The sequence below is a fragment of the Schistocerca piceifrons genome, chromosome 6 (assembly GCF_021461385.2).
Source record: "Schistocerca piceifrons isolate TAMUIC-IGC-003096 chromosome 6, iqSchPice1.1, whole genome shotgun sequence".
NCBI classification, from domain to species: Eukaryota; Metazoa; Arthropoda; class Insecta; order Orthoptera; family Acrididae; genus Schistocerca; species Schistocerca piceifrons.
In genome coordinates, this window is record NC_060143.1 from 576,966,037 (window position 1) to 576,994,027 (window position 27,991).

At 40.9% G+C, this 27,991-nt stretch overlaps 2 protein-coding genes across 4 annotated transcripts in view; one reads left to right on the plus strand and one right to left on the minus strand.

Moving 5' to 3' along the window:
* Positions 1-20,529, minus strand: part of LOC124802732 (intraflagellar transport protein 43 homolog) — a 120,762-nt gene extending 100,233 nt beyond the window's left edge. For 2 of the 3 annotated variants that reach the window (XM_047263704.1, XM_047263701.1), the window contains exons 1-2: positions 20,400-20,529; positions 13,640-13,765 (exon numbers count right to left, since the gene is read on the minus strand). In XM_047263704.1, the coding sequence (XP_047119660.1) occupies positions 13,640-13,765; positions 20,400-20,441 (168 nt within the window). In that variant the 5' untranslated portion in view covers positions 20,442-20,529. Of the gene's footprint in view, positions 1-13,639; positions 13,766-19,998; positions 20,120-20,399 lie in introns of those variants that run through there. The other variant, XM_047263703.1, reaches the window with a different exon arrangement.
* Positions 20,530-20,636: 107 nt separating this feature from the next.
* The window catches only part of LOC124802650 (glia maturation factor beta), a 37,935-nt gene continuing 30,580 nt past the window's right edge, over positions 20,637-27,991 (plus strand). Inside the window, exons 1-3 of the mRNA XM_047263555.1 lie at positions 20,637-20,784; positions 20,888-20,984; positions 21,069-21,118. Coding sequence (XP_047119511.1) covers positions 20,782-20,784; positions 20,888-20,984; positions 21,069-21,118 — 150 coding nt within the window. The 5' untranslated portion in view covers positions 20,637-20,781. The remainder of the gene's footprint in view (positions 20,785-20,887; positions 20,985-21,068; positions 21,119-27,991) is intronic.

A 27,991-nucleotide genomic window follows, 5' to 3' on the forward strand; every position in this document is an offset into this window, starting at 1 on the left:
CAGATTATGAAAGTGTTTATGTATTACATTAATATAATAGAGGGAAACATTCCATGTGGGAAAAATATATCCAAAAACAAAGATGATGTGACTCACCAAACGAAAGCGCTGGCAGGTCGATAGACACACAAACAAACACAAACATACACACAAAATTCAAGCTTTTGCAACAAACTGTTGCCTCATCAGGAAAGAGGGAAGGAGAGGGAAAGATGAAAGGATGTGGGTTTTAAGGGAGAGGGTAAGGAGTCATTCCAATCCCAGGAGCGGAAAGACTTACCTTAGGGGGAAAAAAGGACGGGTATACACTCGCACACACACACATATCCATCCACACATGTACAGACACAAGCAGACATATTTAAAGACAAAGCCCAAACTCTTTGTCTTTAAATATGTCTGCTTGTGTCTGTATATGTGTAGATGGATATGTGTGTGTGAGCGAGTGTATACCCGTCCTTTTTTCCCCCTAAGGTAAGTCTTTCCGCTCCTGGGATTGGAATGACTCCTTACCCTCTCCCTTAAAACCCACATCCTTTCATCTTTCCCTCTCCTTCCCTCTTTCCTGATGAGGCAACAGTTTGTTGCAAAAGCTTGAATTTTGTGTGTATGTTTGTGTTTGTTTGTGTGTCTATCGACCTGCCAGCGCTTTCGTTTGGTAAGTCTCATCATCTTTGTTTTTAGATATATGTATTACATTATATTTTCAAAATGTTATTTTTCATTTATTTTATGGAACAACATTCTAGCATAGTAAATTACATGTGAAGCAAGTAATCTTGATTTTTATTTACAGCTAAGATAGCTACTACTCTCTTTATTTCCTATCAAGAAATGTCACCATTCATATAAAGAGACAACAGAGCACTATGATCTACTGTAACATGTACTGAATCTTTATGTTTCTAATAAGAAAAAGGGAAAAAAGGATAACTTGCCACAAATAGCACCCCTCCCCCCCTCTACAAAAAAGAGCTCTCTCTCTTTCATGTGTTCATGTGCACGTGTGCACACGCACATGTGCGGAACACGTGCGAGTGCGCTCGCGCACATACACACACACACACACACACACACACACACACAACCACATTTACCAGATAATGGTAGTAAGTTGAGAACTGTTGAGTCAATCAATCAATAACATTTCCAGAGAAAAAGGCCAGTGCTTGCTGCAGTGTGTAACAACTGCTCTTAATGCACACAAATGGCATTAGTAATGTTTGTAAGTACAGTAGTAGATAATCTGAAGTATTATGCTCTATAAACTCTGAATTAATTACCTGTCAGTGATATCATTTAAGTAGTATCTTTGAGTGATTAAAGAAATTGATGCATGATGGAATCGACTTGTGACTTCAGATTGTGCAATATTCTTACACTATGTTGTTGTAGGGTGAGAAGCATTTAGTTCTGGATTTATACAAGATACTCTGAGATACTTACCCAGTTTCAGTGGGTGGATAAATTAGCTAGAATTTGCTACACTACTTGTTGGGTTCTTTTGATCAGCACAAGATAATTACGAATGTTGTTAATACATTCTAATGGGAGATTATCTAAAAAGTAAAAAAAATAAAAAAAAGTCTGTGAAGAGGTATTTTAAAAATACAGCTCCTTCTTTTTAACATAGTCACAGGGATATTCTTGAACAGATTTTTAGGCCATTTTCCAATACATAGATAAATAAAGTCTATTTTCCCCTAATGAATCAGATGACATATTTTCCAGAATATTATAGAGATAAAAGAGATTTGCTTTTCAACAAATATTCTGTTCTTGAATTTGCAACATATATGTGGTCCCATGCATGTTCTGCAGTGATATGGTTATGGACAAAGTGGCTTGTCATCCTCTTATTCTTGGCTTTCCATTTATTTACGCACAGCATCTGAACAAACAATAACTATATTTCTCTAATAACAAATGTCATTCACTCATCTTGGAGACTTTAATGCACAGATTGGCAAAGAAAAAAGATATACGAAAATTGTTGGAGATTATTCTGCCCACAGAACAACAAACAGAAATGGCACCAGGCTAATAGAACTTTGCCAAGCACGCCACCTAATTCTTAAATCTACAGCTTTCAAAAACTACCACAAAAACTAAAGACATGGACATCCCCAAATTCCAACCTAGGGGAATTTCAACTTGATCATGAGACAATCAAGAAAATTTTGTGCAACGAAATCAGGACTGTTAGGGTACTCAAGGATACAAACTTGGATTCAGACCATTACCACTCCAAAATCAAATTGACAGTCATCCCAAAAAAAAAAAAAAAAAAAAAAAAAAAAAAAAAAAAAAAAAAAAAAAAAAAAATCAAGGATTGAAAGTATGATGCTGAAAAAGTATTAAAATCAGGTGAATTTACAAAAGCAACTGAAACGATTCAGACCCAAATTTTGAAGAATATCAAGGAAAACTACATTACTACGACCGAAAGGATAGCACCCAACATAAGAAGGAAAAAAGCACGCCTGGTGGTCACTAGAATGTGATGCCCTAATTAAAACTATAAAACAGGCATGGCAAAATTGGCAATCATAGAAAACAGAAGAAAGCAGATTAAATTTCATTAGAGTTAGAAAACTGGTAGATAAAAGTATCAAAAGGATTAAGAAGACTCATGAAAACAAAACTCTTCACCAAATTGATGATGAATTTACTAAAAACACCACAAGAACCTTTCACAGTATCTTCAAACAAATGTTATCAGGATACAAAGCTCCCACCCTCCAATTTCAAGATGTAAATGGGACCATCACTCACAATAAGACAGAAAATTTCAAGATATTAGCAGGCCACATTGAGAAGCTCCTGAATTGTGAACTCATCCTTGAAAAATTTGAATCCATCCCAAATTACAGTGAGAAGTTGGATTCAGAACCACCAACGACTGACAAACTACAAAAGGCAATTTCAGAACTGAAAAACAACAAAGTGATTGGAGAAAACCAAACAGTGGCCAAACTATGGAAACAAGTTGAAAAAATGCAATTACATCACTTCAATGTGTTTTTGATAAAATCTGGAAAGAGGAAGGGATTCCCACAGAATGGAGGCTCTCATCCATCCTATCCACAAAAAAGGCTTCAAGACAGACTCCAACAATTATAGAGGAATATCACTGCTTGATATATCATACAAGTTCCTTTCTAAAATCATTCTGAACAGGACAGAGCCGCAATTGTACCCACAAATTGGGGAATACCAGAGAGATTTTAGAAAGGTTAGGTCATGCTTGGAACAAATACTAAACCTCAGAAACAAACAATGGAAAATCCAGGATGGAATGTAACAATATTACAGAAGGAAAGTTGCTACTCACCATATAACAGAGATGCTGAGTCGGGATAGGCACAACAAAAAGATTCACACAATTATAGCTTTCCGCCATTAAGACCTTTGAAAACAATAGACACACATACACACACACTGACGTAAACACAACTTGCACACATGTCTGCAGTCTCAGACAACTGAAACCACACTGCAGACGTGCGTGCAAGTTGCGTTTGGGTGAGTGTGTGTGTATGTGTGTCTATTGTTGGCAAAGGCCTTAATGGCCGAAAGCTATAATTATGTGAATCTTTTTGTTGTGCCTCTCACGACTCAGTGTCTCTGGTATATGGTGAGTAGTAACTATCCTTCTCTAATATTGTTACAAACCTCAAAAACATTATGACATACCTGACATACCAAAAAACCAAGGGCAAAGACATACGTAATCTCCTTCATTGATTTAAGAAAAGCATACTATTTGATTGTAAGAGAATCTCTATTAGCAGTCCTGGAAGAAATGGGTATGGATAAGAAAACAACTAATATCATAAAAGTAACCCTTACAAATATATTTTCGAAAGTTAAATTCATGAGTGAACTACCAGAACCCTCAAAAATAAAATGGAAGTACAACAGGGGGTGGGCACCCACCATTGCTGTTCAGTTATGTGCTTGAGGAAGTAGTCAGAGAATGGAACACAAATATAAAGAGTGGTATAAATTTGGGTTGCAAAAAGAAGAACCTTAAAGTAAATTGCACAGCCTTTGCAGATGATATGGCCCTGTTTGCCAAAACAATGGAAGAAGCATAGGAGCAAATCCTTGAAATAAAGAAACAAATGGCTAAAACAGGTCTTCACATCTCCTTCTAAAAAAGTAAGATCGTGACAAACATCATGAACTCACGTACACACCTCAAAGCCCAAGAACAAAGGACTGAAATAGTAAAAGAATTTAAATATTAACAGAATCTTCCTTCGGTTCTTGGTAGAACAACATTATAATAATAAATGAAAAGCACCAGTTTGCTTTTGTTTGCTATTGTAGAACAAAAGCAAACTGGTGCTTTTCATTTATTATTAGAATTTAAATATCTCAGAGAATGGATTAGTTGGAATGCTAGGGAAATCCAGAAAAAATAAACTTGAACTGGCATTCCAACTAGCAAAAGACACATACAACAAAAAAATCTCCTTCATGGGGGGTCCAAGACTACACATTAGAAGATAGAGATTAAGCCAGAAGCATTGTATGAAACAGAAACATTAAACATGAACTTCAAAGGCCAAATGAGTAACTTGAAATAAAGGAAAGAAAAATTTTGAAGAAAATCATAGGACTAAAATTCCAAGATAATAAGATAGTTTACATCAAATAGAAACTTGCTGCAACAAAATCGAAAAACTTTCAGATACAACATGAAAAGGAGGTTAAATTTTTATGGGCATCTTCCCAGAATGAACTCCTAACAGATTAGCCAAACAAATCTTTGACTTTTTCTGTAACAGCAAAATGAAACCCAACTGGTTTAAGGAAACTGAGTAAGACCTATTGGAATTTCAGAAAAATCACTAATCAGTTGAACAGCTAAATTAATAACTAAAGATAAAAATATAAGGTTCCAAGACAAATCTATACAAAAACCCACACACATTATCTCAGAAGAGAAGGGGGACAAGAAGACTAGAGATGGGGGATCCGTTCCTGAACTAATTCATAGAGTTGAATCTTTCAAAGGAATGAACAATCAGCGATTCAGAAAAAAAGAATGATAGCTCCAAACATTTCCCACAGCAGAGAGAGAGAGAGAGAGAGATACAGAGAGAGAGAGAGAGAGAGAGAGAGAGAGAGAGAGAGAGAGAGAGAGAGAGAGCATATCAGCGGGGCCTCTGCTGGTCAGAGCACACTGCACGCCACACAACACAGCCAGCGCTGGCCTCTACACTGCTTCTGCCTTGGCTGCCTGCATTGTGCAGTGCCCCATTGGATTCTGTGTTTCACATATGCCGTGCCGTCTCTGTGCCTCCTCTGCCGCTTGCAGTGTCTGGCGTACCTTAACTTAGCATCGCACTCCGTCGGCGATCGTTTCAGTCGCACGTCCTGCCCTCTGGGCAGTTGATGCGAGCAACAGGACAGAGAGCCTCCTAGTGGAGAACATAAGAACTACTTGCAACAACCTGCTCGCAAGAAAACGGACGATTTGTCTCGGAGCGGGTGACTGGTGGCAGTTCCCCGTTCCCCCCACCCTCAGAACTCACCCGCTCAACACTCATACCTCCGTTCTCGACTCTAGTCAGAGCGTTGAGCAAAGCAACTCAGGTGTCACTGTGGTCTCTGCGGTCTTAGCTCATGCAGTAATACAGCTCGCGGCTCGACCTGCTTGACTCAGCGCCTCTGCATCGGAGTTCGTCTCTACTGGATATTGTTCTTCGTACTAATACCGGTATGTATATTACATAATTATGTTATGTATACATCATTTGTTTTTATTTTATTTTTATTTGTTTAAACTGATCAGATTAGGTTCCTGACGACTCCTCTTAACATAACATATACTCGTTGCGTGTGTCGACTGTGCATACTGAAATATATTACAGTTTTTGTATGTTAATTTTTATGCAATTAAAGTTTGTTTACATAATATGAATCAGTCTTATTTTCAAAATTTCCCTACCTGATAAAAATACTTAGAATTTTATTGTAATATTTTTATTTTTTCCACCAGGTGAATGTATAACTTTTCTATCTCAAAGTGACTCAGGATGTAATATAAACCTATCAGTGATTTTTCCTTCATTTCGGACTGCAGTCGTACTGTACTTTATGACTGAAAATCCAACCATTTGATTAAGTTTCATTATTACTTCATTTCACACTATCACTATTTAGATGTGGAGGTTTGTTTTGCGGGGCACTGAAAAGTGTCGTTATCAGCATGCTATTTTAGCTTTGTAGCCATTATCACATGCAAAGGTGAAATATTTATTACATGTCTGACATGTCTGAATGATTGTTGTCACAATATTACAATCATTCAGACGTCAGATATTTTATGACTATTTCACCATTGACCATGATAATGGCTACAAAGCCACAACCACAATAGTGCAAAATAAATCAATTATCAAAAACTTTGTCATATCATGGAAATTTCAATAAACAATACAAAATTCTTACTCATTATCTGTGTTACTTCAAAATAGGATCAAATAAGATCAAAATACAGGTATAGTATTGGAATAAACAAAGTTTAAAGGGCAATGTGCCTTCCATTTATTTTCTATTGTGAATGAGTGGTGAGTCATGAAAAAGAGCTAGTTCATTTCAGGGAGTGAACAGTTCTGACCCGATCTCTGAAAAGAACAGTTTTGCCCATCTCTAAAGAAGACTAGAAAGGATAAAGAAATACTGGGCACTGATAAAAGAACAACACACCGAAAAAAATATAAAGGAGTTGGTGTTTATTCATGATGCAGGAACCATGAAGTATCTTACCACAGCTATGGTCTCTTTTTATGGATTTCCTTAAACAACTTCCTCGTCCTCCTTTTTTTTCCCCTACATACTAGCATAATAACAGCACTAGGCCAATCGATCCAAGGAGAAAATTCAAAACGCTCACTTCCACTGGCATAAAACAACTGTAAGCATCACTTTGATGTTATATTGAGACCAGTATGATCATTCTGGCTGTGGAAGTTGTTAGACAACATGCAGTGATGATTAAAATTTTTCCTCAATGTTGTAGCCATAGACTCAACACCATCCCCAGTGAGGATCCCTTGTTCTGTCATTGTCAGACTGTTCAAGAAGTTCATTGTAAACATTCACTGTCCTTTAAACATCAAACAAGCAGCAAATTTTGCTGCAAGCTGATGCACATTCAGCTCTCCAATTGAGATCACATGATAAACCAACTGAGATACCATCCTTTTCTGCAACTTCACTAACAAATAGTTAAACGATACGCATGTGCAAGGTTCTTGTTTTTTTTTTTTTACTGTGAGAGTCACTAGTTCAGATGCAAGGGACTCCAGATTAAGTGTCATCATCAATTGGTTGACAATCATTTCAGAGCAAAGAAGTTAGCCTAAAACATTATTTTTGTAAACTTTCTAAAAATTTCAAAATTTTCTGTAAGTGTTTAAGCAGCTTTGATATAAAATTTAAGTTGTGCTATTGCTCTATAAATCAGAAATTGCCAAAAATTGCCCAAAAAAACTGTACAAAAGTCAATAACATTGGCTTAAAAATTAAATGAGATAACAATAATGAGAAACACTGCTGCTAGTGATGGATACAATTGACCCTGTCACTCTGAATAAAATATTATTGAAATTGTTGCAAAGGCATTTGCTTTTTCACCAACTAGAGAATGACCATGTATTGAGCAAAGAAATAATTGCAAGGAGGGTACCACACATGGTGGCCCAAAACAATGCACTTACTTTCTAAAAATCAGTATCTTAGGTTAGTGAAATGTAGTTACCATTATTGTACCACTAATGAGTAATTGTAGAAACTAACATAAAGTTGCTCTGTGAGTTCACCGTGAGGCAAGAAGTATACAGATGTATCAAAGTTAGCTTTTCATTTGAACTGTTCAGCCTGAATCAGTGGTTCATGCAAGGGCTTAATCTGTAAGAGTTATTGGCAACCACGATACTGAAATAAAACAACAATCTTCCTGAGTTCCAAAAATGTGTACAGAAGTGTCCATGAGCAGAGGGATTTCGGTTAACATCACCATCACAATTGATGTCCATTATGAATTATACAGATCACTTTAGACACATTACTGGAGGTACAGTTGCCACTATGAATAATGTGGAGAACACCTCACAATAGTACTTCAGCATTTACCATCACATCTAAATGAAATAGCCTAAAACAGATGCAACTGCATTTTATATCCAATATAGCATCCCAGGAGAAGGAACCCACAACTCCTGGCAAATAGGATACATCCTAATTGCCACATCCTGATGCGACAAGGACTGCAGTTTTAAACAGACCTTTTCAGAGAAGAAATCAACATGAGGAAATTAATCTTCAATCAGTGTTCCAGAATTGTCACATGTTTTTTAACCCACACACATCCATGCCTGTGTGTGTTTCTGGACCTACAATTTCTGGCATGGCTAAACTTGCATTAGCATAACTTTGGCAGCTCTGAACAATTCACTTTATCCCTCTCCCTAACCAATATACAGGGTGTAAATTTTAAGTTGACAAACCAGAATAACTCAAAAAATAAGCTTCACATGAAAAAATGTGTAGAATTTATTTGAATTACAGTGCCCACTACCAAGATTCAAAACAAATGTTTAAGACAAAATGTATGTAGTTTTTTTTATGTAGAATCTGATTCTGCAATAAAAAATGGGGGTTCCCATTTAAAATTTTAAAGTTGCCTCCTGCCCCACCCCCAGGGGACTGGGGTGGAGGGCTAATTTTAGCACCGGCACATGTCCCTCTCGAAAATAATCAACTTTGGATTCTACACATTTTTTCATGTGAAGCTTATTTTTTGAGTTATTCCGGTTTGTCAACTTAAAATTTACACCCTGTATATTGGTTAGGGAGAGAGATAAAGTGAATTTTTCAGAGCTGACCTAGTTAAATGCTAATGCAAGTTTAGCCATACCAGAAATTGTAAGTCCATAAACACATACAGGTATGGATGTGTATGGGTTAAAAAACATTGTGGCAATTCTGGAACACTGATGAGAGATTAATTTCTTCATGTTGATTTCTTCTCCAAAAAGGTCTATTTAAAAATGCAGTCCTTGTCACATCAGGAAGTGGCAATTAGGACATGGCTTGAAACGAGAATGAAAACTTGCGACTTCCACATATTTTAACTTTTAATTAGCACAATTTTGGGAGAGCGTAAGTACATATGTCTTTATTGCACCAGCTCAAAAGACCAACGACCATCAAGATCAGTGAAGAAAACAATTGAGGTACAGAAAAAAGGCCTGATAGCATAGCTTTCAGTTTTCTGCAACTTATTCAGATATAAGCATACATCCCTATGATATCTTTGCCGTATGGGGATGGCACAAAATGGAAAATATTTATTTATATGTGTAGGCCATTTAAAGAACCTATATGTGTCGCATCACTTGATTGAAATAGAAGTCAGGATCAAACTAGCAACAGCAGTAACTTTTGAAGTCTTGGTAAAATAACAGAGATAAAAAGCAGCTGTGGATGTAATAGATATTTCAAATTTAGTTTTTGTGCATCTGCAGCTGTAGAAGACCCAGAGATACACTGTGAGCATCTTTCCAGGTCTCTATGTAATGTATTCAAGTATGCATGATGGCAGTTTTTAATATTTTACTATCCCCCTTTTCTCCCCTTTTAAACAGATCATCTGATGATGACTTGGTTTTAAGTAAAAACACTAATGATATCACTTGTGTGACCTGAGGCAGAATCATATACTTACAATATGGTCAGTGTGTTTTGCTCAGGCAGTAAGCACAGTCTGTGTATTTTTGCTCATGACAGATTACTTGTTGTGGGAGCCAACATCGGGTTATGAGAGGAAGCCTAAAGGCACGCATTTTAGCTCACGCAGGCTGGCGTGAGGTCTGGAACAGGTCAAGGAAATTAGAATTTAGAAAAATGGACGTAACTGGTGGAATATTTAACTTTAATCCATTAATGATGAGCGTCGCTCTTGACTGTACATTATTTACAATATCAATAGTAACTGAACATGGCGCCTTGCTAGGTCGTAGCAAATGACATAGCTGAAGGCTATGCTTACTATTGTCTCGGCAAATGAGAGCATATTTTGTCAGCGAACCATCGCTAGCAAAGTCGGTTGTACAACTGGGGCGAGTGCTAGGAAGTCTCTCTAGACCTGCCGTGTGGCAGCGCTTGGTCTGAAATCACTGATAGTGGCGACACGAGGGTCCGACGTATACTAACGGACTGCGGCCGATTTAAAGGCTACCACCTAGCAAGTGTGGTGTCTGGCAGTGACACCACATTACTGAACTCTCTTTCTGAGAATAACCTTACACAAAAGCTCAGTTTGGCTTACATAAAGGCTTCCCTATTGATAAAGCAATATTTGACCTGAGGAACTCATTTGTGGACTACAGAAGAAAAACAAGCCTGTCACTTTTTATGTGAGCTTGTTAAGGCCTTTAATTAAACAGATTATAAAATTCTACCAGGGAAGCTAGAAAGTTATGGCATTAAAAAAAATCCCACTGAGTAAGAGGAGACATAGATCAGCAACAGAAAACAGTGTGTCACATAAACAAATGATATGACAGGAATAAAGCTATATTTGGCATGTGGAAATATTAAATATAGTGTTGCACAAGGTTGGATTCTTGGTTCTCTCCCATTATTGAGCTACAGTCCACCCAAATAGCTGAGTGGTCAGCGTGACGGATTGACATCCTACGGGCCCGGGTTCGATTCCCTGCTGGGTTGGGGATTTTCTCTGCTCAGGGACTGGGTGTGGTGCTGTCTTCATCATCATTTCATCCCCATCTGGCGCACAGGTTGCCCAATGTGGCATCAAATGTAATGAGGCCTGCACCAAGGCAGCCAGACCTGCCCCGCACGGGGCCTCCCGGCCAATGATGCCAATCGCTCATTTCCATTTTCCATTGAGCTACAGAAATAATTTAGTAGGGCCTTTAAAATAATGTGATATAATTATATTCTACAGAACTGTCAGTACTGGTGACAGACCCATACAAAAGTATGTGCACTACTGAAGTGTCACATGTCGTTTAGGCAAATGACATTTCACACTCTTTGAGTAGTACAAGGAAAGATGATTGTGACAGAATAGCATTAAGTAGGGAGTAAGTCATGAAACATATGCCACATACTGTGCATATGTGGTTGTTTTCATACGTGCACACATTAACGGGAGATATGGAATATGAAAAACGGCAAGATGTGATGACAAATAAACAGCTTCATCTGCTGTGGGCATAGTCTTTTATGTTTTGGCATCAGGAATTGGCAGTGGCGTAACTATCAGAGAGCAACACTCTCTCCAAGAATGAAAACAAAAGAAAGTATGGTTTTGTGACAAATGAAGTCTACTGTAATCTTGATTGTCATGTGGAGCCTTTGAGGCATATGTAGTATGTTAAGATGTGTTCTACTCAAATTCACTAGTCACTCTAACGATCTTACACCTATCAAGGAAATATATGTTTGTAAAAGGAAAGTAGTGGACATGCTTCTTTGTGGAATGAGTAGAAGCCACTAGCTCAGCACAAATCTTTTGTTTTATAAATTTTGAACATATGTCCCTCACTGAGGCTTTGTTCTGGCACTGGTAATTTATCTTATGCCCCAGATGTATGCACGTAATGTGTTTCATGCAGTGTTGCAAGATACAGTGTTGATGCACTGGGGGGCCACATTCACAAGGATGCTACATATGTCAGGTATTTGCAGTTGTAATTTTTCCTTTACCAAGCTTACTTTTCATTTTTTGTGGTGGTCAAAAGATAGCCTTGTTGTTTTTTCCTAAATACTTGGTATTTTTGTTCAGGGAGGCCCAATGCAGGAAATAAAGGCAAGTTTTTCTTTCTCTTTCTCCACCTCTTCTTTGCAGACGGCTGCATCATTTGTTTTCTTCAATGAATGTCTAATTAGAACTCTGCTGTACCCATTTTGGCAAAACACACACCTCTACGGCATTGCAGCTCAGCTGGGAGGTTGTCTTTGTCACAAATAGTATGTGCCTTGTGTACTAAAGTTGTTAGAGCAGTGTACTGCTGTGCTGGATGATGACAGATTGGTGCAAGAAGGTACATATCTCTGTGGGTCTTCTTTCTGTAGACTGCTTTTACTAGGTTACCATTTGCCTTTCTTCTTATTAGAATGTTAAAAAATGGAAGACATCCATTCTATTTTCGCTCTGTTATGAACTGTATGTCTTGATGGATGCTGTTTAGGTGGTACAGGACTCTCTGCCATGTTGCCATGCAACAAAGGTTTCCTCCATGTAACAGAGGGAGTATTTAGATTTGAGCCATGCAGTTTTTAGTGCAATCTCCTGCAAATGTTCCATATAGAGATTGGCAATTAAGTGGCAAATGGCAAGCCCACAGGTACACTATCGACTTTTTTGTAGATCTCCCCACCACATTTGAATTAGGTTATCATGAGTACATGTTCAAACAGCTTCACCATTTGGTCCTCACAGCGTATACCAAGACGTCTTGAAATGGTGCTTCTGTGAAAAGAGATGTTACATTGAAGCTCAGCAGCAAATCACACTTCTGCAGCTACATCTCTTTCAGTAAGGACACAAATTCAGTTGAGTTCCTCATATCATGACTGCAGCATCACTTTATGCATTTCAGAAGTGGGGCTACATAAGTGGCTTCTACATATATGAGAGCATTAATTGCATTCACTACAGTATGCAGTGGAACACTTTTTTTTATGAATATTAGACAGTCCATAAAAGCACTGAGATGCTAGTACCTTTAGATAGAGCCATATTGTATCTTCCTTGGTTAGAGCTGAGCTGACTCATGAAGCAAAGCTATTGTTTTTCTTGTCATCTTCAGGGTTGGGTCCTTCTCCAGTTTCCACAGGCTACAACGCTTAGCATAGTACTTGTCTTCTGGTGGTAGTCAACAGCATGTAAGAGAATTATTGCAGGTAGGAATATTGTCAGCAGATATGACTACTACGTTTTCATTTTCTCTTGGCACTCCAAGTACTCTCCGATCTGCTGCTGCCTTATTTAGTTTTAGAAGCTGGGGTTTTTTGATGATCCTGCATGTTTATGACCTAATTTCCTCCATCTTTTCTGCTGGCACACCACCCGGAAGTACACTATTAATCACTCACACAAGAAACCTGAGAGCTCACAGCTGGCATCAGTGCACTTCATGTAAATAAATTCAAATTATTTATTCACTCATGAAATAAGTTGTTTCTAGCTTTCTGTAATATTTGTTTACAGTACAGGCAACCTCATTTGATGAAAATTTCTTCACTTCAAGACATATTTTGAGGCTAAGAAACAGCATGTGTGATTCATATTAGATTGCAATTTCTGATTAGATTGTGTTTTAGTGTTTTCTTGAACACAGATTTAATCATAAATTTTGAAATCTTGAGTTCAAAATTCACTGCAAATAGTCAAAACTGTTATCAGGGTAGTTCCCACAGTCTCTATTTATTTCAGTAACATTAGAAGTTTTCAGTGAAACATGTTGTAACTTAAATATTAGAGTTAACATGAAATTTGTTAAAATGTAACATAGTACATATGTACTAAATCCAACACAGAAGTCTGATAAATAATATAAATATATGATATGACATTTATTTATTATACCTGCAGTGAGCCTCTTGATAGTCCAGAACCTGGTGCAGATCCAGGACTATCTATGGTACCATCAGCAGCTGCGTCTTCTTTTGGTGAGCTGGCATTGCCAGCCCTTCTACCTTTGCGGGCTGTTAGCTGTCAATGAAATGAGAATTATGTTTTATATGACACAAACTTTCAGCCACACAGAAAAACATAGTGGTAACAGAAGAAGGCTTTTCTAAGTTTCTAACAATGTCATAAAGTAATTTTAAGTAACACAGCTCATGCTACATTAAAGGACTTGCTTAATACGTCTGGTGGTAAAAACCAAAATGTTTGCTTGTAAAAAGGAAATAAAGGCAATGATAATTCTGTGTATTAAGTCAAGTGGTAAGACAGTGTGCATATGTTTGAGAATGAAAATTTGTCATTTTCGTTTCAAGTGACTCATCACATCACACTACACTCTTCTTATTAGCATTGCTTCATAAGGGACAAACTTCTATCCTTTGTTAACATATCCTTGCTGTTGATAAGAGACTGGAATTTGAGACAAATCTACTGTCATTCTGTCTGAGGAGTTTTCATCTGTCTCTGATGACAGAAAAAAGTTTCTCAGGGGAATTGAGCTCTGAAATCATTTGTACAACATTGGCTATGCAAGTCTTTCCTGAAATTGTTTTGATATTTGATGATTCTGATTACTGAGAATTAATTGTTTTCACAATTATAGCTCACGGATACTGTTTTTTCCACAAGACATGCATACTTCCATCATTTTGGACATTTGCTCTCAGAATACATCACACATTGTCAGTCTTGTGTACTCTATTACAACTGACTGACCAACACTGTGTCCTCACCAAAAGTTGGACAGTTCACCCATTAGTCTACTAAAGAGACTGGCTACACCATGACTGTCCTTCCTCTGCTGGAGTATTACTGTGCAGTATTGGAACCTTACCAGATAAGATCACAGACAACATCAAAAAAGTTTGAAGAAGGGCACTTCAGTTTGTATTAATACGAAATAGGGGAAAGAATGACACATCAGATGGGGTAGAAATCACTAAAACAAAAGCATCTTTCACTGTGGTGAGATATTTTTGCAAAATTGCAGTCTCTTCCAAGAACAAATTTTGTTACCTCCTACCTACATAAGGAGAAATGACCATAGTAATAAAAAATAAGAGAAATCAGGGCTTGCAAGGAAAGATTTGGTTGTTCATTTTTCCAACATGCTATTTGGGAGTGGAACAGTCAAGAAATAGTCTGAAAGTGGTTCTGTGAGCCCTCTGCCTCCAAGCAGTTGACTGTAGATTGCGGAGTAGTAATGTAGATGTGGACCCATCTTCCTGGACAAATAACATCATCAAGGAGGTTAAGCGATAGAAAATCCAGGATGGAATGTAACAATATTGTGAAAAGGAAAGTTGCCACTCACCATACAGCAGAGATGTTCAGTCACAGATATTAGATGATACACACACACATACACACTCACGCAAACACAACTCATACACACATGACTGCAGTCTCAGGCAACTGAAGCCACACTGCAAACAGCAGCAGCAGTGCATGATGGGAGTGGTTACTGGGTGGAGGTAAGGAGAAGGTGGGTGCGAGTAGGGGGAGGGATAGCAGGGTAGGGGTGGCAGACAGTGATGTGCTGTTGGGGAGCATGCAGGGATGAGGTGGAAAGAGGGTAGGGCAGCTATGTGCAGTCGGTATGTTAGGTGAAGGGCAGTGGAGAAGTGGGGAGGAGATAGTGGAAAAGGGGAGAAGTAAAAAGACTGGGTGCAATGGAGGAATGAGGGCTGCATAGTGCTGGAATGGGAACAGAGAAGGGGAAGGATGGGAGAGAACAATGACTAATGAAGGTTGAGGCCAGGAGGCTTACGGGAATGTAGGATATATTGCAGGGAAAGTTCCCACCTGCACAATTCAGAAAAGCTGGTGTTGGTGGGAAGGATCCATATGGCACAGGCTGTGAAGCAGTCATTGAAATGAAGGATGTCATGTTTGGCAGCATGCTCAGCAACTGGGTGGTCCACTTGTTTCTTGGCCATACTTTGTCGGTGGCCATTCATGCAGACAGACAGCTTGTTGGCTGTCATGCCCAAAAAAAAATGCAGCACAGTGGTTGCAGCTTAGCTTGTAGATCACATGACTGGTTTCATAGGAAGCCCTGCCTTTGATGGGACTGGTGGTGTTTGTGACTGGACTGGAGTAGGTGGTGGTGGGAGGATGGATAGGACAGGTCTTGCATCTAGGTCTATTATAGGGCTATGAGCCATGAGGCAAGGGGTTGGGAGCAGAAGTTGTGTAGGGATGAACGAGTTTATTGTGTAGGTTCGTTGGATGGTGGAATGCCACTGTGGGAAGGATAATGGACAGGACATTTCTCATTTCATGGCACAATGGGAGGTAGTAGAAACCCTGGCGGAGAATGTAATTGAGTTGCTCCAGTCCTGGGTGGTACTGAGTTACGAGAGGGAATGCTCCTCTATGGCCAGACGGTGAGACTTTGTGAGGTGGTGGGAGACTGAATAGGTAAGGCATGGGAGATTTGTTTCTGTGCAAGGGTGGGAGTATAATTACGGTTTGTGAAGGCTTCAGTGAGACTCTCTGCATATTTCAAGAGGGACTGGTCATCACTGCGGATGTGATGACCACGGGTAGCTAGGCTGTATGGAAGGGACTTCTTGGTATGGCACAGGTGGCAGCTGTCAAAGTGGAGGTATTGCTGGTGGTTAGTAGGTTTTGATATGGACAGAGGTGCTGATGTAGCCATCTTTGAGGTGGACGTCAACATCTAGGAGGGTGGCTTGCTGGGTTCAGTAGGACCAGGTGAAGCAAAGGGGGAACAAGTTGTTGATGTTGTGGAGGAATGTGGGTAGGGTGTCCACACCTTCAATCCTAATCGCAAAGATGTCATCAATGAATCTGAACCATGTGAGGGGTTTAGGATTCTGGGTTTTTAGGAAGGATTCCTCTAGACGGCCCATGAATAGGTTGTCATAGGATGGTGCCATGCAGGTGCCCATAGCCACACCCCAGAATGCCTTCATAGGAGAAATAATTGTGGGTGAGGATATAGTTGGTCATGGCGACTAGGAAGGTGGTTGTTGGTTTGGGATCTGTTGGGCAATGGGAAAGGTAGCATTCAACAGAAGTTAGGCCATGGGCATTGGGAGGTGGCGTCAATAACAGGGCACTTTGTGGTAAAGGGACAGGAACTGTGGAAAGTCAGTGGAGGAAATGGTTGGTATCTTTTATATAAGAGGGTAGATTCTGGGTAATAGGTTGAAGGTGTTGGTCTACAAGAGTAGAGATTCTCTCAGTGGGGGTCCTGGGTGGTTGGGTTTAAGGACTTTAGGAAGCATGTAGAAAGTGGGAGTGGGGGAAGAGGTAGGTGTGAGTAGAGAGACTTGTGCCGCTATTTATATCCAAGTTTGCATCAAGAAGATTAACTTCTTTAACTGTAGTGATAGTCGAAGAGCATGTATTATCAGTAGTAACCAAAAACGTTTTTTTGTGTTTGTGTGTGTGTGTGTGTGTGTGTGTGTGTGTGTGTGTGTGTGTGTGGATATTGCAGTGTATTGCTAAGTTGCATAAAATATAGTCAATACATTTATTTTCTTAAAAGAACTAAAAGTTGTCCCTATAATATTGCACTTCCGAGTGTCCTGTCAAGTTGTTGTTTCTATTTTATGTACAATATTGCAACAATCAACTCATCCATCTCCCTCAGGTGCTGCAAATTTTGCTGTTATGTCTACTCGCTGTGTGAACTCCGACAAGACTGTGAACTGTTGTTGGTCTTGTGCCGCTATTTATATTCGAGTCTGATTTCTGATACTCACTATGCCCTGTGATGCTCTTTCATTTTTCAGAGTTCACACTAATATTCTGTGAAATACAATTTGTTTCAATGCTTTACAACTCTAGTGGATGTGACACCTGCTGAGACTTTTAACAAATTGAGTGCTGGACACCAAGTGTTATTTAAATTTAAATTTCTGCACTTTTTCATTGGTTTTTCTGACATCTTTATTTCAAGAGATCAGTGTGAGCTTTGAAAAACAAAAAGGCATTAAAGACCATAGTAAGTGTTGGAAATCAAGCTTAGCTAACGGTAGCAGCATGAGACCAACAATAGTTCACACTCTGGTAGGAGTTTAAGCAGAACTTGGAGAATCTGACAAAGACAGCTGTGTTGGTTTTCAAAATATTGTTCATAAAATGGTAAGAATAACTAGGCACAGCACCCAGAAGCACCCTATTATACGATCACACTGAGAAGATCTCAGAGATCACAGCTGTTTCTTTGTAATACACCTCACCTAAATACATTCAGGTTTTTGGTCGCTCATCAAAGAACCTGTTTCTAGCTTTCCATAATACTTGTTTACAGTATGGACAACCACATTTGATAAAAATTTCTCCACCTGAATGCATATTCTGAGAATGAGAAACAGAGTAAGCAAGTCTATATATGGCAAAGCCAATGTTTTTACCAGCATCAGCAGTCCATCCTGAGAGAATCCAAATATTTTGCCAACTGACATAGCAAAGAATTCCAATTGCTTGTGGTACACCAGGGTAAAGATCTGCACAGCTCAATGCCGGACAATGAACTGTGTGGGTGGATCGGTGTACCCATTTCTATTCTAGTCCACAGGCTAAAAAACATAAGAGCAGGCAGCTTTTATTCTGCATCTCCAAAACTTACTGCTCAATTAAAGAGCCACACTGATAGTTGTGGGCATGAGCCATGTTTGATATTTTGTTGTTTATTCCTGTGTGGGTACCTGTAGTGTTTACTGAGCCAGCTGCAATATTTTCCACAGACTCGGATAGCAAATCCCTCCCTCCTCCTTGGACACAATTTGCTGCTGGGGTCAAAATCATTTGGGGCAGGGGTTAGAATGTTCTTATTTGTTATCACAGTCTGTGTTGGTCTGCACTCTAGTAGTTCCACCACCTTAATTTCAGGTGTGTAGTGGCAGTTAGGATTCTTCATGCTCCCCTGGTTGTTCCATTTCTTTTTCCATCATGGATTCCTGAATCTGGAGTGACTGTTACAGGCACCACTTTAAATATAGTGGTGCAAGGACTGGCAACTTGCTTTAAATGTTCAAAACTGTAAATTGTGCACTTCATAAAAGGAAAAATGTGGTATCCTGTGACTACTGTATCAACTCAAACTTGGCAACTCTTTGTAGGGATATGAAATGGGGTGATTACATAGGCTCAGTGACAGCTAAAGTAGGTAGCAGACTTTAGTTTATTGGCAGAATACTGGGGAAGTGCAATCAGTCTACGAAGGAGACTGCATACAAAATATTCATGCAGCCCATCCTAGAGTACTCCTCTAGCGTGTGAGACCTGTATCAAGTAGGACTTACAGGGAATATTGAACTTATACAGAGAAGGGCAGCACATATGTTCATGAGTTTCTTTGATCTGTGAAACTGAACTGGCAAATGCTTGAAAATTGAAGCAAACATCCTGAGAGAGCCTACTTACAAAGTTTTTCAAGAACAGGCATTAAATGATGACTCTAGGAATATACTACACATCACTCCCACGAGGATTGTGAGGACAAGATAAAATTAATTACTGTGCACACAGAGGCATTTTAACAGCCATTCTTCCCCCACTACATACAAGAGTAGAACCAGAACAAGCTCTAATAACTGGCACAATGGGAAATACCCTCTGCCATGCACTTCTTAGTGTTTTGAAGAAGTTTGATATAGATTTGTTTGATGTCTCCTGTTAGTCTAATATGTTACAGACCCCGTGCACTTTAATAGTATTGCAATATAAGTGATATAAATGATTTATAATCAATTTCTTTCATATACACACTACATATTTTACTTCTCAAAAAGCAATGCTTAAATAGTGCCTATTATCACAGATAGGCTACATTTTAAATTATTTACAGGCACCTCTGCAAAAAAAAAAAAAAAAAAAAAAAAAATAAATAAATAAATAAATAAATAAATATAAAAAAAAAAATAAAAAGAACCCGCACTCAGGGCCCTGTGAGTATTGTAGGACTCAAAATATAGTGTGGGCTATTATGACACTATTGTAATAAAACTCTATTTAAAAATGTTACGTGAATATGTAAGTTTCCGCTAATAAAACTCCCATATTAGTGTAAGCTTAGTACCTCAGAAACATTAAAAAATTGTAATGGTGTGAAGCTTGCCTCTTGACAGGAATCAAAGAAAATTCTGCTGACATTAGACGATATTATTAGACGTCAAAGAGTGAGATATTAGGTCTATAACTAAACTGCTAAAGTGTAAAACGTTCATATAATAACTGGTGGATTTCAGACGTTGCTGTATTTTTGTATCGGTACATACTTGTATATTGGCTGTAACCCTCATGTTGGTTTTGCAATGTCAGGCTAATTCGGTACAGTTTGCTGTTTGTGTAGATTTCTTCTCACGTCACCTTCTAAGTACATAATATCATTAAAGTTTGCCCATATGAATTTTTATTTCCCTTGTTTCTCTAAACTATAAATTCTGCACTAAACATAAAGTACCATACAGACTGCAAACAAAGTATAATGAAACCAGGACGGGGCGTTAAACTCTAATCTTCCTTGATTTTTAAAGAAATCAGTTTATCTGCCATGGAAATAAACTGTCTTTTCTATGTGATTATTTTACGCATATTTCGAATGAGTTTCGTGGATTCACTAAGTGGTAAGCTGCTGTGGAACTTGAATCTTACGTCGAAGTGTTACTGACGACCCTACCTTCTTTCCAAAATTGAAATTTAAATCACCATCGAAATCCATAACAAAGTTTACAAGCACTTTTCACCTGCTGGCTGTTGCCTGTTATTGTTTATATTACCATGGCAACAGCATCCAGGCAAACTCCGAGCGGCAACACTTTGGGTCGAATTCCTATATAATCGATTAAGACACTCGATACATTTCGGTTCTACCACAGTCGTTCTACTGTGTGTTGCTTCGATTCGGTACATCGATAGTTAATGTGGAATAATAATTGTGTTTTTGTGGGCAGCACGAAAGGTTTTTGACGTTTGGGTGTTTACGGTTTGATTCGATTGCATTTTCATACAGTAGCTGTGGCATTGGTCGTATTTCTATTAGGACTACAAAACAGACGAAAATGGTAAGATAAATCACGATAGACAAAACAATTGACGTTTCCAATCTGTAATCAGCGAATTGCCGGGAAACGCCTATTCTGACGTTTCATATGCTTTTTTTTCCAGTCGCATAACGTGAAAGTGTGTGACATAGAGGACGACGTAAAAGAGGCGCTGAAAGCATTTCGTTTTCGTAAGAGCGATAAAAATGCCGCGTTGATATGTAAGTGTAAATTTTTTACGTTCTGTTCTGGTGTGTTACTAGACTTTCACTCAGCTATACTAATGTATCTTTTTCACTTTTCAGTAAAAGTCGATCGAGAAAAGCAGAAAATATGCATCGATGAACAATTAGAGGTAAAAAATACTTCTTTACCATTAGTTTACTCTTGCTGCTTATCCCTTAACTGTGTGGTAAACAGTATTCTTGTACACCGAAAGTTATATTTTTTATATGCATTTGAAAAGGGTAATTTCAAAGGCAGCTCAGTGCATTATTTTTTTTAAATAGCTGTTTTCGCTAACATGTAATCTCCTGTCAAGAGCTACCAATTTCACCATGCCGATTCGCCTTAAAACTGCATATTAGCAATAAAAAGTTGGCCCCAGAAACAGCTGTTACTTCGAAAAACGACAAAGATTAGTAATTATTTTTTTCTAAAGTTAACAAGTCGATTTTAAATTCATTGTTATTATTATTGTTATTATTATTATTATGTGTGTATGGACCCTGTCGGATCACGCATTGCAATTATGGTTCCCCTTTCTAATACCCCATATAGCTTTCATTCTTTCGCTCTGTGCTTTCTTCCGAGCACTTGGTCCCTGATCTTTTACGGACTTCATTCTCTGGCTTTACTACACATCTATTTATCTTCTGACGGTAAAGCTGTAACTTTTCCAAGTCATATTTGACTCTTCTATCCATGGAATGCGCTTCAGTTTTGCAGTGTATGTCAAAATCTTGTGAGTTAGCCTTGAAGATGGGAGTGTATGAATGTGGCCATAGACGAGGTTTTGCTCGTGTACAGCACTTCAGGGCCGGCCGCGGTGGTCTAGCGGTTCTAGGCACTCAGTCCGGAACCGCGCGACTGCTACGGTCGCAGGTTCGAATCCTGCCTCGGGCATGGATGTGTGTGATGTCCTTAGGTTAGTTAGGTTTAAGTAGTTCTAAGTTCTAGGGGGCTGATGACCACAGATGTTAAGTCCCATAGTGCTCAGAGCCATCTGAACCATTTGAACAGCACTTTAGGTTTAATCACTGTACGTTTGATATTTGTATGAATGGATATACATTTCTTGTTGTAGATTTCACGCATTCTCCCATAAGCTCATTTGAGCTGTTGTAACCAAACTTTCTGTACTTCCTTTTCCAACCCTGTTGGTTCTATGATCTCACCGAGATATTTGAAGTGTGGAATTTGAATATTCATTTATATAATGACAGTTTAGTGAAAGCCATGTGACTGTAGAAAAATGGTAGGCCAAGACATATTTGTGTTTCAGTCATCTCTGTGGAAAGATAAAAAATAATAATAATAATAATAATTTGAAGAGCTTGGCAGTATTTGATATTAGAATTCTCATTTCCTCCATAAAATGGTGTAGTGTGCATATTATGCATACTCAAGTTTTCCAAGACAACAGGTACTGCAAATTTAAATGTACGTATCTAATTTGTAGCTCACAAAATTTTAGCAGCTGTTCTTTCATTAGAAGAAAGTTCTAAAACAAGAAAAAAGTGATGGAAAGAGACTGGAAAGAAAGTAAAGACACTTGTAGCTTTGTTACATTCTTCATGGGATCTTTATTGCCTCTTAACATGTATGATTTACAAATTGAGCTCGTAGACTACATGATTAGCAAAGGGCATATAGTGATTTTTTTTTTTTTTTAATTGCTTGTCAATAGATTGTGTACAAATGTAACTGAAGACTACATAATATGCAAATCAATCATCTCACAGATGTCAACAATATTTGGTTTTGGTTAGTGTCCAATTTTACAAGTGGGTTGGTGTTTGAAGGTACTGCCTTCAAGATCTACGCATCCAGCAGGATTGTGCTCTGGTGGTGTCTTACATCAAGTCTTCCGACGCTTGTGAGGTAGAGCAACTGTCAAAGCGAGGACTTCTATTAGTTGGCTAATATAGAGCATGATTAGAAAGCCATTTATGTTGACTTCAGAATGATTTAATATAGCATGCATCTACTGTGTGTGACCCTTTAAAGTGGTTGAACTGGTTACTGAGTGGTGTCATCATATGAGAATCTATATGCACAAACTGAGGTAAAAAAAAGGAGGAAGAAGAAGAAGAAGAAGAAGAATGAGAACTGAAAGGTATCCTCTTGCACTATAACAAGATACAGATAACAGAAAAAGTAAGAATTATGAGTGGTATTCAATAAGTAATGCAACACTTTTTTCTGAATGCAGGTTGGTTTTATTCATGTGCAAGTACACCATAGTATTCCGCACTCTTTTGGCTACAAAACCCTGCTTTTCAACATAATCTCCATTCAATGCAACAACCTTACATCACGTTACTGGAAAGGCATGATAACACACTGTTGGTCAAAATTGGAGACATCTTTCTGAATCAGTAACCTTCCGATCATCCATGTACTGTTTCCTGCAGAGTGCATCCTCCATTGCACTGAACAGATGCAAGTCGGAACGTGCGAGATCTGGGCTGTGGGGTGGATGAGGAAGAATAGTTTAACGAAGGTTTGTTACCCCCTCTCGGGTGTACAGACTTGTGTGTCAGCACTACCAACAGAGATGTCCAGTTGTATAGTGAGATATTTGATTGTGGCCCATCAGTCATTCCCCCTGCGAGTTCGGGGATAAGAATAGTCCCGCAGTATTCCTGCCTGCCGTAAGAGGTGACTAAAAGGAGTCTCAAAAGTTTTGGCCTTATGTGATGGTCCCCTGTCTGTTTGACCTCCATATCTCAAAATTCTACTGAAGAGCGAGTCGAATGGGGAAGGGCGTCTTACTTGGTGCATTGTGTCCATCTTGGGGTCAGACCTTTAGCCCACTTTCTCGTCATCGCATTGCAATCCCACTCACTCTCCAAGTCTTGGGCAAGGATACATTCCCGGGTGCCGTTTCCGCCATCCACTATGCTGTGTTGCTTTCTGCGCCGACTACTTGTCACCTGGTATCCAGCATGGTAGCCACTCTGTTGTGGTGGGACCACCATGTACCCTGTTGGTTGTAGCCCCTTGACAACACAGGGATTGCTCTACTGATGCCTGCGCTGTTTACTCCCCATGTATGCCAAGGAGTAGATGCCTATCTCCCTGGGGCATCAGGACTTCCGGCAATGGCCACCCTGCCAGGTGGCCCTTGCTGTGGCTGGGTGGCACCCATGGGGAAGGCCCTTGGTCAGAGTAGGTGGCATCAGGGTGGATGACGCGCAGTGAAGCGTGGCACATCATCTCTTGCTGGTGGCCAGCCACCAGCAGTCTGTAAGCATTTGAGGGCTCACTTTAAAGCTAACGCGTATGACCCCAAATCATTCCCCTCCCTGGCCACACCATGGGAGGAATGAAAGGCTATGAATGACAGTGAAACGTATTCGCCCCGATATCTCGTCTGTACCAGAGCTGATGGGGAATCCTTTGTATCCGTGAAGCCTCAGTTTTTTGTAGAGCATTTAGAGGACAAGTTCGGGGAGGTGGAGGGCTTGTCCAAAATGCGGTCCGGTTCAGTCTTGATAAAAACAGCATCCTCTGCCCAGTCACGAGCCTTGCTTGCTTGTAAGCAGCTGAGGGATGTGTCAGTTACTCTATGCCTCATAGAAGCTTAAATATGGTCCAGGGAATTATTTTCCACAGAGATCTTCTTTTACAGTCTGATGATGAGTTGCGTGCCAATTTAGAGCGATGAGGTCTCCGTTTCATCCGGCGCATTCACCGGGGTCCGAGGGATCGCCAAGTTGCCACTGGTGCCTTCATCTTGGCCTTCGAGGGTGACACATTACCTGAGAAGGTCAAGGTGATGGTCTACTGTTGTGATGTCAAGCCATATATCCCTCCCCCGATTCAGGGCTTCAAGTGTTGGAAGTTCGGCCATATGTCTTCCCGCTGTGCTTCCAGCCTCATATGTCGCGATTGTGGTCGACCATCCCATCCTGATACTCCCATGTGCCCCGCCTCCCATCTGTGTCAACTGCGGAGAGCACCATTCCCCTCGCTCGCCGGACTGTAAGATTCTACAGAAAGAATGGAAAATAATGGAATACAAGACCCAGGATCGACTGACCTACACTGAGGCTAAGTGGAAATTTGAACAACTTCATCCAGTACCCATGACGTCCTCTTATGCCGCCACTGTCACTCCTGCTACAGTTTCCATAGCTGCACTACATACCATCAGCTCTCAGAGCCAGAGGACCACACCTGCCCCCTTGATGGTGGAGGGGGGGGGGGGGGACTTCACTCCCTGTCACTCCCTGTTGCTCCTGATCCATCTACTTCAGGAGCAACACCCCCCCCCCCCCCCCCCCGGCCCAACCATCGCATTGGGGACATCAGTTCCCCCTTCCCTTCCCAGCCAGAGAAGCGTAAGACTTCTTTGGCTCCTCTCACCAGGAAGGGGTCCCTTGGGGACCTCCATTCGCAAGTTCAGACCAGCAGAACAGCGGATACCTGCAAGTGGCTGAAACAACCACCAGTTGCTGGTCGTAGGGCCTCACAGTCGTCGTCCGTCCCTGAGACTGACCCAGGGAAGTCCTCCCAGCCAGAACCACTGAAAGCATCGTGCGAGAAACAGAAGAAGGAAAAGGTTCCCAAGAATCCCGTCATTGCGGTGGCACCCGTCCCACCGCTTCCTACAAGCTCAGCGTTTGAGGATGAGGTCAAGATTCTGGCGTCTGCTGAAGACCTGGATCTCGCCGGTCCCCCAGACTCAATGGATGTCACTTGTGTGGGTACTGAATCAGTGACCCAGCGGCGTAAACTGCCTCCCCAGTCCCTTCACGCCTTTCTCAGCCATGGACAATACCATCCTCCAGTGGAACTGCAGTGGTTTCTTCCAGCATCTAGCCGAGCTCCGACAACTTCTCAGCCTTTACCCTTTCCTCTGTATTGCTCTCCAAGAAAATTGGTTTCCAGCAATGCGAACCCCCGCCCTCCATGGCTATCAGGGTTATTATAGGAACCGGGCAGCTTATGAAAGGATACCTGGTGGCGTCTGCATCTATGTCCTTCACTCCCTTCACAGAGAGTCTGTCCCTCTACAAACACCTTTAGAGGCTGTTGCTGTTCGGGTGTGGACGCCACAGGCTGTTACTGTCTGCAGTCTTTGTCTTCCACTGGATGGTGATGATGTCCTGGCTGCCCTGATAGCCCAATTGCCGCCACCTTTCCTGTTACTGGGCGACTTCAACACCCATAACTCTCTGTGGGGCGGGTCAGTGGCAACAGGTCGAGGCGCACCGCTGAGAATGTATTGACACAGCTCGACCTTTCCATTTTAAATGATGGTGCCTTCACACATTTCAGTGTGGCGCATGGCACGTACTGCGCCATCGACCTTTCGATCTGCAGCCCTAGCCTCTTACCATCTGTCCAGTGGAGTGTGCATGACGATCTGTGTGGTAGTGACCACTTTCCAATCTTTGTGTCACTGCCACAGCGTCACTCTTCTAGGCGCCCTTGCAGATGGGCTCTGAATAAGGCTGACTGGGATTTGTTCTCCTCCACTGCCGCCATTGCGCTGCTTTCTAATGAAGCCATTGATGCGGTGGTTCACTCGGTCACCATCGGCATCATTACTGCCGCAGAATCTGCCACTCCCCGTTCTTCTGGGTCCCCTCGGCGGAGGATTGTGCCTTGGTGGTCGCCTGCTATCGCCGAGGCGATTAAAGATCGCAGGCGGGCACTCCAGCATCACAAGCAGCATCTCTCATTAGAAAACCTCATCGCCTTTAAACGGCTCTGTGCGCGGGCCTGCTGCATCATTTGCCAACACAATCAGGAGTGCTGGCAACGGTATGTCTCCACCATTGGCCTCCATATCTCTCCATCGCAGGTTTGGGCCAAGATTAGGCGCCTCCATGGCTATCGGACCCCTGTCAGCGTCTCTGCCATCTCACTGAATGGAAAAGTTTGTACAGACTCCGACATTATTGCAAACCGCTTAGCAGACCCTTTTGCTCTCAGTACTGCTTCTGTGAATTACCCACTGGCCTTCCGCTCCATTAAAGAGCGGTTGGAATGTTGGAGCCTTTCATTTCACACCCGCCATCCTGAATCCTACAATGTTCCATTCGGTGAGTCGGAATTCCACAGTGCCCTAGCCGCTTGCCCTGATACAGCTCTCGGGCCAGATTGCATCCACTGCCAGATGCTGAAACACCTCTCAGTGGACTGCCAGCGACGGCTCCTTGACCTTTACAACCGTATCTGGGTCGAGGGTGAGTTTCCGTTGCAATGGCGGGAAAGCATTGTTATCCCTGTTTTGAAACCTGGCAAGAACCCATTGGAGGTGGACAGTTACCACCCCATTAGCCTCACCAACGTTCTTTGCAAGTTGCTCGAACACATGGTGAGCCGGCGGTTGAGTTGAGCCTGGAGTCAGCCATCCGTATGGCCTTTACCTGCCGTCAGCACCTCGTCGCTGTCTTCTTCGACGTGCGGAAGGTGTACAATACGACATGGCGCCATCACATCCTCTCTACGCTTCATGGTTGGGGTCTTCGGGGTCCACTGCTGATTTTCCTACGAAATTTTCTGTCGCATCGTACCTTCCACGTGCAAGTCACAGCCTCCCATAGTTCCTCCCGAGTTCAGGAGAACAGGGTACCAGAGGAATAAGTCCTAAGTGTCTGCCTGTTTTTAATTGCAATTAACGGGCCCGCTGTGGCGGTGGGAACGTCTGTCTGAGCATCCTTGTATGCTGACGACTTCTGTCTCTACTATAGCTCCATTGGCATTGCAGCTGCTGAACGTCAGCTGCAGGGCGCTATCCACAAGGTGCAGTCTTGGGCTGTAGTGCATGGCTTCCAGTTTTCGGCTGCCAAGACCTGCGTTATGCATTTCTGCCGGCAACGAACAGTTCACCCTGAGCCACGGCTTTATCTTGCCAGCGAACTTCTTGCTGTGGTGGAGACACATCGGTTTTTGGGTGTGGTTTTTGATGCCCGGTTGACTTGGCTCCCACGTAATCGGCAGCTTAAACAGATGTTTCGGCGGCATCTTAATGCTCTGCGATGCTTGAGCC